Raw genomic sequence first — 16,359 nt, 5'->3', positions numbered from 1 at the left:
TTACATACAAAAGCTGTAAGAAAGGAAATGCAACAGTTGAAGGGGTCTGGTATGGGAGCACGGGAAATGCTGAAGCTGAACATTAATGAAAGCCTGCTTTTCCCCTGCTGTACCTGCATGTTCTGACATGTTAAATCAAGGAACATCGGGTTTACTACCCCCTTTACAACCTCTGTCTACTCTGGATGCAAACCAGCGGCCACAGCCCCAGGATGCTGAATCCCTCTGCTGCACAGCCATGGATAAGGTGTGTTTAAGGAAGGGACCAGAGATATCCCCAGATGTATCAAGTTTTGGTCTTCCATCATTCAAATCTGATGGACAGAACGTCAGATCCCCACTCACACTGTGAGCAAAAGCTGTGGAGTTTATCTTTAGCATGACCCAACTCCCCAAACCAGGGCATGATGCACATGTCCTGCTAGAGGCATTCAGCCTCAATGCCTTGACAAGGGTGGAATGCCAAAACCTAGGATTCCTTCATCCTCCTCTTGGCTCTGAAAGAGATGTCATTTAGCCATCAAAGCTGCGGTCGCAGGCGGCAGAGCCAAGCACGCATTGGCACGGTCCTTCCCAACAGCACGCAGCCAAGCGGATGAGAGATGGGAGGAAATGGTTCCAGGAGGAAACGTGACAAAGGTTTGCTCAGTCAAAGCATCGTGTGGCACCACGGACTGAAGGAGATGTGACTTTGTCCTGTCCTGGTTCTTCGCACTGGAGTGGAGGGTGCTCGGATGGCAAGCCAGGGTGGAAATGAGCACTAACCTGGCTGATGGTCAGGGGAAGTGGATGGAGATGCAGAGCACCAAAAGGAAAGCTCAAAATAACCTGTTAGAGGAGTTTTTACTGCACACACATCTGTGCTGCAAGGAATGAAGCTTGTGCAGTGTCTCCTGGGGATAGCAAAAGGCCTAACGCTGAACCCAAACCAGATTCTCTATCTAATGCAAGCTTCCGCTCCAAGCCCACAAAGTCGATTGTGAACAACGCTGCAGCTTTTGCACCAACAAAAGCATTTTTGATGAAGCTTTCCAAACTAAACAGTAAATAACTTCTCCCTAGGCAGAGTGTGAGGCTTGAAAACATCAGCTGAAATAGTCTGCACCCAGTGAAGCTACAGACAGATAAAGATACATCAGAGTGACATTAGAGGGGTTTTGATACCCTGTGCCTGTCATTAACCACAAGAACATGGGGTGACAAAGCAGAACATGCAGTTCAACTATTAAGCTTTGCTTGTATAATATTCATTAAGCTGCACTTTAAGCCCCAGGCCATGCAGGGACTTTTCCTCTGCCCATCACCGTCCTGAGTTTCACCTGTCCAAACCTTCCCACAGCCTGCCAGCAACCAGCTCTGATCATGGATTATTGCTGATTTTCATGCTGCTGAGAAGGGAAAACTGTGACATCTAGTGCCAATAGGGAAAATGACATTTTCCATGGGCACTGCGTGAGCCTGGGCTGAAGGGTAACACAGGCCATTGCTCCAGGCACTCCCTTGCCCTCACTTTCTCCTTGCCCTTGAAGATGAGTTGGGTTTTATCAGCGGATGCTGCAGTCCTAGTGCCAGATGATCATGGTAAATTGTAGTCAAAATACATAAAGTGCTAGAGGAAACCATCAGAATGCCCAGCTCAAGAATAACAAGTCTTACACAGGCTGAGGGGATTACCTTTTCACATTAAGGCTTCAGGTAATACGCTAATCTTCAGAGCAAAGCCACCTTCAATGGGCATTGAAGGGGTGTCACTACATGTCCTGCCACCAGCAGAGCCACTGCAATCAACAGCTGGAGTCTTTAAACCCAAGAGTTACCAGCAGTTCTGCACCCCAAGTCCTGCTCACTGCTGTATTCACACCGTTTGTAACACAGAAATCTCCCCCTTTTAGCACAGCCATGTAACTACGGAGGGAAATCAGGGACTTCTCTTAAAGTCTTCTTCAAAGCCATTTAAGGTTAAAATATGTGAGATTACAAACAATTACAAGTGGACTTTTCCCACCTATATAAACTCTGTACTTTCCAATGGTCTGTGTCTATCTGAAGAGTCAGGCCGAGCATCCACCTCTGGTCCTCAGCTCTTCATAAGCTCAATTGTACACTAAATTATACCCCATTTGTCCCAAAGTCTATTCAGTCTTTACTCAGGAGCATTTAGCAGGGAGCTATCACCTGGTGTTTGGTTCTGCTGATAAAATACTGTCATCTTCAGCTCCCTTTGATAGCTGATGGCTCCGAGATTACTTACAAACCGTTCTCCACTTTTTAGTATGGCACATTCAGCCTTGTCAAAGGTGTGGGCTTACTGAAATCCTGTGGTAGCAGGCAGAGCTCATCACAAGAGTCTGACACATGAGCAGAGGTGTCAAAGCAGCCAGACTAGTAATAGAAGGGACACACACAAAAGAAAAGCCAACCCAACACCCCAAAAAACCCCCCAAACTCCTAAAAAGAAAGCAATTAGAGAGCAGGACACACTTCACAAGCTTAACATGAAGGCTCCAGAACAGAAACCATCCAGCAGACAGCTCCAGGCAACATGCAGGAGACTCTGTCTGCAGGCCAAAGAAACAGCAGATGCGCTTCAGGCAGAGCTCTGGCTGCACTGAGAACAAGAGGCTGGAAGAAGGCCCAGCATTAGCGATGTGTTCCAGGCAGCAGGGCCAGCAGCACTGCATGCTCCCCATGCACTGTGGCAAGAGGCAGGAGCCTTGCTCGGAAGGAGCAAGCACTGTGTAGGAATAAAGAGCAAGTTGTATTTTCATGGTCCATTAAGTCCTTGGCTTCTTTTGTTGAGACTCCCAGCAAAGAGATAATGCCAAATGAGGTGGTGGGCTACACTGAAGTGGCAGCGAGCTAAGCAGGGAAACACCTCTTGTGTTCTGAAAGTTGTTGAGAATTCCCATTTCTCAGGTTTTCCTGCAAACACAGACAGGTTATAGAATGCTACCTGTGAACTCCGAGAGGACAGCAGAAACTCAGCTCCCAGCTCCTGCTCTGCCCGTCTTGGAGCAGGGCCTGGAATTGCAGTTGCTGCCATCCTGCTGAATGCACTGACCACAAATCTCCTGGATTTTCTGCTGGTTTCTCCATTTCCCTGCCAGCTAAAACAATCAGAGCACTCAGCCTGGCTGAATGCTTTGAGAGGAAGAGTGTCTTGACCCCTTCTCACAGACAGAAAACATAACTGGTGTAGCAGAGCTCCAGCAAGAAAGACAAGCCTACCTCAGAACAGCTGGTACCACAGTGGTGAGGCACTACTTCCAATGGGAATAGCTGTGTTTGAGTCTGATCTAAACCAAGTACAACAGTGAAATGCACTGAAGAGCAGCTAGATTTACCATAGCCAGAAGATTTCAGCAGACATTTCCTCTTTAGTAACTCAGCTCATTGGGGCTGACCTGAGAACAGTTCATACCCCTGGATCTCAGGCACAGATCCCACTGGCACTGACCATTAACTAACCAAAGCTGGGGGAATGCTGTATAACATAATACGCAGCACTTATTTAGCAAATCCAAATTCAAAAACTCATATTAGTGATCATCTCCCCTGTAACGTGATTTTCAGTGTATGTGGGGTTTCTCGCATTCTGAAGTCAAGTACATCTATTTGAGGACAAAACTCTTCCTTAAGAAATGCAGGCAGTTTAGAGAGCCAAGGAAACATGCCACGTTTTGAGAATGGTCCCCATCATATGGAAGAAGTGCAGAACCAATTCACATTTTGAGCAAGCTGCTCTAGTGGAAGGTGTCCCCGCCCATGGCAGGGGGTTGAACTGGACGAGCTTTAAGGTCCCTTGCAACCCAAACTAGTCTGATGACGATGATTTTCTCTTGCTCCTTGTGGCCTGACTCCTCTTCCTGTGCAATGCTACCAGCTATTTCCACCTTGATGGATAACCCCAGGGATCTTTGCTACCTGGCACAGAAGATGCTGTATTTCTCTGCCCAGATGCCATGCAGACTGACTCTCAAACAAAAGCAGAACAGATCCACTTACAGCCTCAACAAAGAAAAGGCTTATGCTCTGAATTTATCTAGCATCCTGTCTCTTCCTTCTCCACCCCTGCAGCCATCCCCTTTGGAAAGAGAACCTGGAGTGTGCCTTTGTGAAAATGGGTTTCCTCAGCTGAAAGGAATTAAACCATAAAAGCCTAAAGTCAGCTCATCCAGATAAAGCAAGTGCAGCACAGAGGAATGAACCTGTTCAGCAGCTCGTCGCCTCCTGAATGTCACCTGTCCTTCAGCCTGCTGCTGGAACCTCTTCCTCTCAGCTGTGAATAAGCTCTATTGTGTGTGGTGGTGACTGGTGACACAATTCAATACCAAAGCTTCAAACCTCATCCCAGCTGCACATGGTCCTAGAGCAACTTGTCCAGCTCCAGTCAGGCTGGGCTGACATCCACGAGCCTCCCTAGGGAGGCACAGGGCACTTCCTGGGGCTGAACACCAAGCCCCGGGCTGGGATTTCACCTCCATTCCAGAAGTCATTATAAAGCATGTTACAGTCCATACCTCCACAGGAAGGGATCTTCAGCAGCCAGACTGAAAAATGCAGGGGAACATCGTGCTTCCCCCTTGTCCATCTCACTCTGCAGTGACTCAACCCCTTGGCGTAACAGGCACAGAGGCAGGGCTGGAACCTGTGCTTTAGATAACACCACTGCACGCACCACAAGCGCCATGTAATTTCTTTACAGATTGAACATAACTAAGTCTACCAAGGGTTAAAAAAGCCTCCTAATTTTTTTTTTTGGTTGTCTTTGGGTACAGAATCTCTTATAATAAGACTATTTGTATTCATACTGGCAGAGTAAACACTACATGTTCATGCCCAGGCAGCTCTATGCTTGTAATTTCAGCAAGAACAGAGCTACGTCCCTGAGGGACTTCACTATTTCCCCAGCCACCATCCACTCAAAGGCTGAATGAGAACAGAGAAAGAGAGAAAGATGATGGCATAAGCCTCCCCAGCACCACAGCCTCAGCTTTTGCTGAGAATGCAGGGAATAGCTCATTCCAGGTTTAATTATACTAGTTAAAGCAGTTCTCCTATAGGCCTGAGAAAGACAAGGACGCAGAACTCTCCTAGTCACCATTTACTGATTAGGTTCAATCTGAAAACATCATATTCAAACCCTTCCCCTGACAAGATACATGCAGTAAATAGTGATGAAAACCCCTATTTCCTCCCATCACTATACTTGACGTTTCTGAACAGAGCTTTTGCAAATCTGAAGTTGACGTACCTAGGAAAAGGATGGTGCTAGTTCAGTGATGCCAAGTAGAAATAAATGATACCACCACTTAGAAGTGTTCAGATTTAAATGACAGCAGGAGCATTCACTCACTGAATCCCACCTAGCCTTGGCAAAAGAAATAAACACATCTTCTACCAGTGAGCTTTACTCTCTGGTCATTTCAATGCTGCATCTTTGGTCTGCTGGTGGAATGACACACCAGCAAACCCCACCACAACAGCCCCTTCGTGCTCCAGCTGAAGGAGCAGCTCAATAGCATTAGCAGGTTCTTAGTCTCAAGTAAATCATTCACTAGAGGGGGATGTTGCACACACCTTGCCAGTGCCTGCTACACAAACGCTGCAGGGTGAGTATTTCAATGGAAAGCATAAAATCGTTTTTACTTTTTGTTTTTTAAGCAAATGAAAACATTTCTATTTAGGCTTGTAAAACAGATTTTGCTCCAGTACAAACCCCAAGTACCTGGAATTGCTGAATGAGCGCTTTTTAATTATGAAGGAAAACCAGCATAGGCACGGGTTTGAAATGGAATCATCATTTACTATGGAGGTTAAAATACCCATTGTATGGAAGGTATTAATTTTTAATGAAACAAAAACCTCATTTTCAAGGGAGAGATTTCATCTGTGAAAGAGTGAATGAATAGATCCTGTGCCTAGTTGGTAAATTTTCATTACCATTGTCAAACTTAGTCCAAACCACAAAGTCCTGCAGGACATGGGAAGAAAAGTAGCATTAAAGAAAGTGCAACTTGCCTCATTTCCTCCTGGCAGCCTGTTCATGTGCACGAGCTGGCCCTGGTCATCCAACACCAACTCGGTGTACGTGAGGATGTCGGAAGGCAGCGGCGGCGTTGGCAGGAATGCGTGTTCATTCATAGAACCCCAGAGTTTAATCAGAGACTGGGCAATGGAAAGAGAAATTCTTGTTAAGACCATCTGCAAATAGTTTTATTTCATCCACTGAGACTTAATATTCAAGACAGAACACTCCAGAACATCCCTCCCCATCTGACTGACAGCAGTCCGTGGGTATCACTTATTCTGGTTTACATTCCAGCTTCTGCTGTTTGACTTATTAATGGAACTACAGCAGCAGTGCATCCACAGTCCTAATTTCTACCAAAGCAGACTTGATCCACAGCCCTATAAACCCTGTAAGCCACTTCAGGCTGCTTGTTGCCCTGACAAGCAAAGAATGGCAACTGATAGCACTGCTCTGCAGGTACACAAGTTTAGAGCTACCCACCAGGCCCCAAGAGCACTTACCTGCCGAAACATCTCAGGAATGTCATAGACATATGATGTCCCTAAAGACTGTGCCTGGAACCTCTTGGACTGCAGCAGATCTTTGGTCACGTAGGGGGTATTGATCAGCATCCCATGAAGTGGTCCCTGTTTATCCCCATACGCCTGGAACATAATCTGCAACACAAAACAAGACCAATTACTGTTTCATCCACTGGTCCCATACACCTATTTCATACAGATTTCACCAAAATATCATCAAGATATTCCAGACTGATCGGGTTTGTTTCTGTGCTCTACAAATATGTTAATACTCCCACAGGCTGTAACACTATATTTCATCATGCATTACTACCCTTTGGAGACAGAGTGGACCATTACTGCATGGATCCATGTATCACTGACTTATTGCCCTATCAGAGCAACGTGAACAGAGCCACATCCCCTCTGTGACTCAGACGACTTCACATCCCCCAGCATTTCCCCTGACACCGTATCTATGCCGATGGATTGTGATAGCTGGGAGAAGAGAGGAGAACTCTGTTATTTAATGCAGTGGAAGAGCACGGCACCCGCATCTCCACTGACTGATCATGGCAGCTAGGTCAAGACTTGCATATGTCATTTGGCTTGAAGTTTTGATATTGTTAAGTTGAAAAGATTTTCCCCAAGTAGCAACATGAATTATCAACTGCCATGCTTCGTGGCACCATATATTCCACCCAGGCAGGACTCGGAAGAAATCTATTGCAACCAAGGAACAGGAGGAGCTGCTTAAGTGGGACAACATGGTTCAAATGCTGCTTAATGGAAACACGCCTGAGAAGTGGTATGATTAAGGCTTGGTTTAAACAGAATAGGGATCAGTTCTAATGTTACATGCAACACATCTTTTTCTAATTGAAGATGAATTAATTGAAGAATTCACTAAGATAAAACTCACTAAGTAAAGCCTATTTTAAGTTTTAGATTAAAAATAGTAGTTCATGCTTTCTCCAGTCTCCACAGACTTTCCTTTGTGAAGCAGCTTCTTCAATGGGAGAAGTATTTATTCAGGGTAACAAGTGCTTGTGACAGGGCCTGTGTTAAGAGCTTTTAGTACACTTGGAGCCCAGTTCTTCTTGGATCTCTGGAAAGCTTCAGAATGGTTCTGTGGGAAGTGACTGGGAAATGTGAGCATCACCACCCAGTGCCACAGAAACTGAACAAGAGATGGGGTCATTCACTCTTTCATGATGAATCTGTTTTTCTAGTCTTCAGAAGTCAAAGCACCCATCTCAGCAGTAATGATTGAGCTCTTTCAGAACAGTGCTCTAAGTTCAAAATAACTCTGAATACACAGGAGAAAACCACACAGACCCAAACCCATCCTATAAACCTCCATCACGAGGGGGAACATTTACCAAGGTTACTTAAAAACCGAGCACCTCAAGCTCTGCAAGTCAAACCTTCCTCTCAACTACTCAAAGTTTAATCACAGCAATTCCTATGGTAATTTTTCCATAGTAATTTCTATGGTACATTTTTTTAATAGAGCCTGGTTTAATATAATGGAAAAAGGATCAAACACTGGGAAGGTTGCTAAAAGCTGCACACTCACAAGTACATTCCCCAGCTTAAAAACATAAAGCTCATCAGAGACAGAGTTTAAGAGCAAAGGTGACCTTCACAAATGGCTAACAAGAACCAAGTGTTAAGCTCAGCTACTGGAGATTATGAAAATGCTCTTTTCTTTCCCCATCCCCACTCCAAGGCAAAGCACACGGCCCCTATCTGCCCTGGGATCTCTGGATGGGCTGTATGGCCAGGCAGCCTGCTGGAAACATTTAAATGGAGAAGAGGAGGAGAAAAGGTGACTCAGCACTTTGTGTTCAGCATTAATGGTGCCCAAGTGATTTATTCTGCTGCTGCTTCTGCATGGCAGAGAGATTATTACAGAGGGAGAAGTAAACATTGCTGTATTTAAATATTTCTCATGCATCCTATGCTCCATGGATTTTAGCATATGTAGGGATTGCACTTAAGCACACTATTCCTGTGCCATGAAAAGCAGGAATACCAGAATAGCCACAGCCATTACAAAAGAGCCCATTATGCTTCATAAAAATGATATAAAAGCACCTTCAGTAATTTTATATCATCCTACCCAGGTCATTCCTTGTATCCTTAGAATTTAAAAGACAAGTTCACAGATTTTCTCCATCTACTCAGGGAAACATATAATTAGTAATATTTTTTATTACAGCCTACAGAATGAGCACCAACAGCAATTGCTTTTCTATTGCTTCTTTGAGCACTCTGCCAGAGGAAAACAGATGTACAAATGACCAAAGGTGCATAAAACACAATCAGAAGGCATGCACTCCACATAACTGACTGCATTCTTCACACCTACACACCTATTGCAAGATTAGCTTTACATTCCTTTGGCAAGTTGAATGGTAATTTTATATGGCCTGAAAACACCACACCCCACAGAAGAGCTTCATACAATAGTTTGGGTTGGGACCTTCAAAGGTCTTCTAGCCCATTCAAAGATCCTCTAGCTTCACTAGGTAGAATGTATCTCCCCCCAGAATGATCTGCTCATGAAACCACAGAGCCATAGGGAACCGTACCTGTGCTGTTCTGGAGTCCGTCACCTCCTTGTATAGGCTGATGTCCAAATAATAGCCTGACTCATTGGTCAGGAAGAGCCGAATGGGAATCGCCTTCCCAGTTGGAGTCAAACGGATGTTGATCTTCAGCTCAGCTTGGAGCACACGGAGCTTCCACAGGCGACTCCCGTAGCGCATCACCATGCTCCGCACCGACTCCTCGATCTTAAAACACAGGAGAAGAATTCCAGTCACCCTTCTGGATGCATCCACCCCTCGGTCACCCCTCCATCCCCCTGCTGTGAGGTCCTGCTCAAAGGGTTACGGGGGAACATCACACAAGAGGAGAGATGGAAGCACCAAAGTGCAGCACGTGCCCAGTGCTGCCGTGGCGCCTCGGTGCCCTTCGTTCTCATCCCAACGAGCCTTGAGATACGCAGGACCTAAACTCAACCTGGGGACTTAGTGAGGTTGAGGGACAGCACTGCAATCCCTCCCCTTTTTCCTCATGGCACATCACAGCCCAGCATGGCACAGCGTGCCCACCGCTTCCCCTTGCTCTGCCTCTCCTCCAGGCACAGTTCACAGCTAAGAACAAAACGCAGGCAAAGGAAACCCCTGACAAACAGTTGTGTAGCACCACAATAATCATGTTTCACCACACACGCGGTACGGTGCTCTAAATCACCAAAGCAATTACGACTTGGAGCTTGGCCTTCTGGTGTTCTATTAAACTTGATAATATAGTGCTGTTGGCAAATGGTGCATATTAAAAGAAGGCAATTTATAGGCTGGTTTTAACATTCTTTCAAAAACTAAAGTCTCTTTTCCACAGCAGCTTAGGGAAAAGTCATGGTACACATCCAAGGGCAGCTGAAATTCCAGGGGCTGAGCATCCAGGCTTCTTCTGAACTTCCCAAACCTCAACATTTTGGGTGTGCCAAGAGAGGATTTATTCCAAAGCGATTTAAGCCACCAATTTTTAATCATGATGTAAAAGTCATCAAGCAAGAGACACTTATTTTGATAACCAAGTCATCTTTGTAAGCTTCCAGTGATTCTCATAAGGAAAGGTCAGCTCTCACCTTTGGGTAGCCATGAACAGAATGTTGATTTCCCCCTAAACGTAGCCTTTACAATTTACCGGGGACTTTCTTTGCAGTGCTTCTGCTAACCAGAAACATGCTTTATGCCTTGACACTTGCATTTATGCATCTGTAAGGTTTAAGGTTCGTTTAGTTATGATGTTGATCTCTGTGCTTTGGTATCAGGGACTGAAAATGAGGCACTTTTTGTAGCTGAATGGACAAATTCTTTTTAAGTTCATGACTTACCTCATGTTTTACTTGGACAGAATCAGGACTTTGGTAACAAACAGAGGAGCATTTAAAGATATTACCTTATTAAACTTGTTTCTATCAAACACACAATGAAAAAATAAGTTTCGCTTCAAATACAAAACATACTTTTAATAAGCTATTCCTTGGTTCCCACAGAGGAAGAGAGCTGCATTGCCTGAAGGACAGTGTTACTCCACTAAATATATGAGCTCTGCTAGTTCTGGACTCTTACATGTAATATTTATTCATAGATTAGAGGAAAACCCAAAGCTCTCTTCCCTCCTCGCTGCCAAACAGGCTCTGTTAAGTTATGTGACTCCACTTTCTTCACTGAAAAGCAAAACTCCAGGATCTGCAGAATAACTAAACTGGCCTTCACGTTACCACTTAACACTGGTCCCAGTTTCCTGTGCTTTCTGTTGTAAAGTGGCGAGCAGAAGCCACTTGTCGCTCCCCAGTGGGTATTAAACTGTACTCTATCAATAGGTGCATTTAAATAGCAATAAAAGGCAACAAGAAACCATTTAATTCTGGTGAGTCACGCCCATGAAAACAGCAGTTTGGAGCTGGGGGAGATCTTACCTTGGATGGGTCCATGATGACAGTAGGCACGAAATTCAGGAAGATGTGATTGCAGTCCGTGCGCACGTTGGTGTTGTTAAATGCCACCTCCAACTCATCCATGGCTTCCAACAGCAACCGCTCCCCCTCATTTTGCAGATACTCAAAGGAGGCTTCCTGCCAAAGATTGTGAACAGATAATTTACTTTCTACTCCAAACCTCATAGCCCAAGAATAGAGTATCTGAAAATCTGCAGGAGTTGACTGTGAAAATAGGTTACATGAGTTTCAGCAGGATGTGCAACCCTGAAGCAGATCCATCACCATCACAGAGCCAGAACCCCCACTGCCCAATCTGTGCACCCAGCTGCCTTGTGCAGGGCAGGAGAAACACAGGGGAACTGCAGCTGCCTCGAAATGCAAGGACTCCTGACAAGCCACCTGGGCCACCAAAAGATCTCCTTGAAGCAGAGGAATACAAGGTCCCCGAAGACATGCTTCTGCAGAGCCAGCAAACAGAGGGCACACATACACACTCTGCACAGGTAAAAACAGAGACTTTGCATGGTCAAGACTCACCTTGGTAACCAGATCCGAATGCCTTATAATAGCCCGCACGAAGAACCTGTAGTCTGTCACCTCTGTTCCCACTTCAACTTTAGCTGCTCCCAGGTAGAGATGCATTTTGTGATTGGCACAGGGAATGGCAGTGAGGTCAAAGTTCCGCATTCGGTTCAACTCCAGCTGAAAAGCCAGAGCTGGCTCCAGGTGCCGGTAAATGCGGTCCTCCTCAAACTGGAGGCAGCAAACAGGTAGAAAAGAGTGTCAAAGAGGAGGGTGGGTTAAAGAAGCTGAAACACCAAGAGCGGTGTTGAAACTGAAACACTGAGCCTAGAAGACAAACTGCAAAAGAGCAAGTCCTCAAACTCAACTATTAGGAACCCCCAACTTACCTTATCCCGGGCACGGAAGGTGAAGAACTTTGGGAACTCCCTCTGAAAACAGAAACAACAGCGTCAGCCCTCCCAGAGTAACCCCACTGCTCTACCCAGAGTGCTGCCAGGCAGAGCTGGGCAGCACCACAGCACAGCAGATGACAGGAGTCATTACCAGCTACGTGCTCGACAGCTCAAAGGGTGGTGGAAAATCAAGTTTCCCTCCAGAAGACAGCAGAGGAAGCTTAAACCTGTCTTCAGTGCTAATGCAAAAAGCATACCTGACTGGGTTTTTATTGTTATGGATAATTATTAACAGACAACAGCAGGGAACTGTCCAGACAACAGTGGGAAACTTCTATTTTGATTATGATTCCTGTGGAAATGTTTGGGAGCCATACAATGATATTAACACTCTGTCATGGAGGCAGATGCACACACGATGACAATGTGTATTCTATAGCTCTCTTCATACTATTACTGCTAGGAATACTCTCTTCCTAAGGAAAACTATGACTTGTAATCTACCTAGTCATCTCCCTTACTTGCTATAAAGAAACTTCAGAACTTCACCTGATCAACCTCAGCTGAGCAAAATAACCTGTGTTTGACTACTTTGACCAACTGGTGGTAACAGAAACCCCACCTGATAACTCAGGCACATCAGGTGAATCTATGAGCATCAACTGCACTGAGAAAACTACCACTTCCACGTTTCCTCCCTTCTCTTCCAAATCCCTCCTACCTGTCCTCCTCTGCATGCTGCCAATTCCTCCTCTCATCACCCATGCTCATTCTATCCCTAATGTAATTGCTATTCAAGGCATTTGACGAGTGTGGTGGGCAAATATAATAATTAGATGTGCACACACACAAAAAATTCTCAGTGCTCGGGTACCAAAATCCAAAAGAGCGCTCCATTTCCCAGGCAGAAGAATTATCCCCCTGCTGTGTTCTAATCAACCAACCATCATCAAGACAATCACAATAATTTGCCTAAATTAGCCAATCCAGACACCCTGCAAACCACCGAATGTGCAGAGCTACAACAGAAATCATCACAGTTGATTATTATACTAATAATCACGTTAAAAACCTAATGAGATGAGGAAATTGGAAGCTTGCTGGAGCAACTCTCTATTACCTCAACATGCTGGGAACTAATTATATAGACTGTAATTAAAACAAAAACAAACCCAAGCCCAGGCCCTGGCTAAGTTAACAGTTGGTCCAGTAATAAACGGGATAGAAGAGGAGCTGTAATAAAGACTGACACTCACAGGAGATCCAGAGGTGCTCCACAAACTTTGCAAGCACGTGATACACCACACTGCCTCCTCCAGCTTCAGAACGAGGAGCATCCCAGCAGTCCATTGCTCTGAACAGCAGCTCAGGGAAAGCTTTTAGGGATGTCTCCTGTTATCCCTTCCCTCCTTTCTGACCACTGACACATGCTACATTCATTATTCACAGGCTTTCATTTTTCACTTTCAAATATCAATTCATTTATCTAAAACTTCCTGGTTTTAAAACCTAAAGCCTGAACTTCCTTGCTTAAGACCCCAACACCTCTCCAAAGAATCCTATCTCCTACACAAGCCATTGACTGATACATGTCTGTGCCTGTACTGTGGCAGCAATTTCCATGTGGTGATACCCCCATTTGTACAAACACTATTTATACTGGTTTGTAGGCTGGTTTTCCTCTCGTGCAGCTTGCTAAACCACGTGTGTGGAGCACAGGGGGGACTTCTTGGACCTTCAAGACTCCTAATGATTTCCGGAGTTGTAAAGCAGATACACAAGGGATAAAAATCTGACTGATACCTTACAATGCCACACTGAAAACAGGGTTAAAGTGGCCCTCACTGCTGCCCAAGCCCTGGGGAAAGAAGTAATCCTTAGCAGTAAGAGCATCAAACATTTGCCACCTCACAAAGCTATTATGAGAAGTCCAGCAAGTCACTTCAACTACTCCTCTGAGTTAAAGCCAGGAAGAAGATTAAAGAAATCACCACACTATGCAAGAAATACAAGCATTTAAGTTGATGATTGCATTTTAGAACACAAAACACCACCAAACCAAACAAGCCCTTTATTAATGTGGCAGTCATGAGCTCAGCCAGGTATCAACAGAGACTTGAGCACGTGAATGACCCTCCTGAGTGCAAAAGACCTGATCCTGTATTTGAAATGAGATGTTTAAGTACTCCACGTAACTCTGACAGCAACGTTGGCATTAAATCATAGATCCCAGACTGGTTTGGGTTGGAAGGGACCTTAAAGCTCATCCAGTTCCAACCCCCTGCCACAGGCAGGGACCCCTTCCACTAGAGTAGGTTGCTCCAAGCCCCGTCCAACCTGGACTGAGAACCAAAGGAGAAACCTGGAGTCATTTACGTGTCTCCTGGCCTCAGGTCAAGAATACCACCATGGTTTAGGCCCTTTTTACTTACATGAAATCTCTGATCCACCTCATAGTTGACCTGTTTCCTGAAGTCCTTACAAACGAAACATACAAACACAGGGAGACAAGGGGAAAAACAAAGCAGAAGAAAGCTACCAATTAGGATGAAAATTAAAACGAATTAATTCAAGAACACAAAGGCTGCAAGGATGGTTACAATTGTAAATTCATTCTCTTAAGCAAATTCATCAAAACCATTTCAGATTTTAGAGAACAAAACCAGTGAAGAAAGAACTAAATATAGTTAAATACAGCTTTTAATGGGGGGAAAACACACACAAAGTGTCAGAGCTATTATGAGCTAGAAAGCAAAGAGTGCTGAGCGGCACGGGAGATGTCAAAATACCTTTTGTGCTACCAGGAAAGTCAGCCTCCGAATCCCGTGTTCAATCAGGACTGATTTCTGTGAAAGGCAAGGATGGAAGCAGGTGAGTGGAGTAACAGCACCAGAACCAGTCAAAACCATGTCAAAGCCTTCCTATGAGCTGGAAAAGCTCCACAGAAGCTGCTGCATCTCTGCTGCGAGTTCCCAGTCCGCTTCAGCCTGCTCGCAGGTAGGGTTTCTCATGTGATGGCCGTCTGGCAGCACACACAGCAAATACATTAATTAAATCTGAAGAGGTAAGTAACCGAATCACAGGAACACGGCATTCCAGCTGAGCCTCGCTAACAAGTACACAGAAGAGTCACAGCCAAGTCTTGCAGGAAACACTCTTGTTCCTTTGCCAAAGGAAGCTGGCCTTTTTTGCAACGATCACTTTGCGAAGGGAGCGCAGCACAGGCACGGAAAACGATGGGGAATGAGGTTTAAAGGAGCTAGCCCAAGGAAGGAGGTAGCACATACTTGATTTTGGCACAACAAGCACACAGCCAACCCAGGCCAGATGTGTCAATATTGCAAAGGTGAGAAATGAAAGGTGTTATTTGTTTGGGGGGCTTTCAAGTAGATTAGGGAACATCCATTCTGGTTGCTTCTTTCTCACATTCCACTAAGCCACGTTTCAAACGAGCGCTGCCGTCAGTATTTGCCACATCACTGCTCTTTTGAAGTGTTAAGATCTCATAATTCTGCTCCTAAAACTTCTGCCTTTCTCCTCCTTTTTCCAATTTAAAAGCAACAGCAATGGAAAAAAGGAAGAACAAAAACGAAACAACTGAGGCAGAGCAGGAACAAAACAACCCCTTTCAGCACAGACTGAAATGTTTTACTAAGGTTAAGCCCTTTGAAAATGAGCATCAGTGACTATATTCATGGCAAGAGGAAGAAAATAACTTTAATAATGCCATGATTTAAAAAGCAAAAATTGTTATTGCTTTTAAAATTCCACAAGTGGCAGACAATAACAGCATAGCAACAGGATTCTGATTACATCGTAATAATGTGGGTCTCACAGCAAGTCCACAGCTATTACAGAGCGATTAGCCATCAGCACCTGGAGAAACTCCATTTACACTGACTGCCTCAATCTCCTCCACAAGTCATTTACAAGTATATGATCCTAATTTCTATTAAAAAAACCACACACAACATGCTGGGACTGGAAGATTATTTGGACAATTTGGATCAACCTATTTGATAGTTTAATGTGGTTTGGAATTTTTTGCCCCCCTCTCTCTTTCCTTTTATCCCCTCCCATAAAACGCCTGGAGCATGATCAAGCAGATGAAAAGCAGAACTAGTTTTAATATTTGGGTATATTCCTTTCTTAAAGAGACAGGGAACTGCTGAAGCCATGTGGATTCTAGCCCCATTTTAGATGCTACTCACTCAGTCCTCCCACAGTGCTTGCAGGTACCACCCATGCAGCAGTGTGGCCCATGCTTATGGAAGAGGCACCGAACACATCATATCAATTCCACCTTGAGCCAGAAATATCCTACTAGATGCTCCAGGATGCCACCACCACAGAGGACAAACTTTAGGTACATTAAGACTATTGTAATAC

General features: G+C 44.8%; 1 protein-coding gene across 2 annotated transcripts in view; it reads right to left on the bottom strand.

Annotated features, from left to right (window-relative positions):
* Positions 1-16,359, bottom strand: part of ACACA (acetyl-CoA carboxylase alpha) — a 113,400-nt gene that overhangs the window by 43,147 nt on the left and 53,894 nt on the right. For both annotated transcript variants that reach the window (XM_061363376.1, XM_061363375.1), the window contains 8 exons: positions 14,760-14,816; positions 14,403-14,447; positions 11,965-12,006; positions 11,591-11,806; positions 11,033-11,188; positions 9,132-9,335; positions 6,535-6,690; positions 6,022-6,168 (listed from right to left, as the gene is read on the bottom strand). In XM_061363376.1, the coding sequence (XP_061219360.1) occupies positions 6,022-6,168; positions 6,535-6,690; positions 9,132-9,335; positions 11,033-11,188; positions 11,591-11,806; positions 11,965-12,006; positions 14,403-14,447; positions 14,760-14,816 (1,023 nt within the window). The remainder of the gene's footprint in view (positions 1-6,021; positions 6,169-6,534; positions 6,691-9,131; positions 9,336-11,032; positions 11,189-11,590; positions 11,807-11,964; positions 12,007-14,402; positions 14,448-14,759; positions 14,817-16,359) is intronic.

The sequence above is a fragment of the Neopsephotus bourkii genome, unplaced genomic scaffold (assembly GCF_033783945.1).
Source record: "Neopsephotus bourkii isolate Nb327-2 ecotype Australia unplaced genomic scaffold, CSIRO-AGI_Nbou_v1 NB_1154, whole genome shotgun sequence".
Lineage (NCBI taxonomy): Eukaryota > Metazoa > Chordata > Aves > Psittaciformes > Psittacidae > Neopsephotus > Neopsephotus bourkii.
This window is presented reverse-complemented; position numbering and strand designations above follow the sequence as displayed.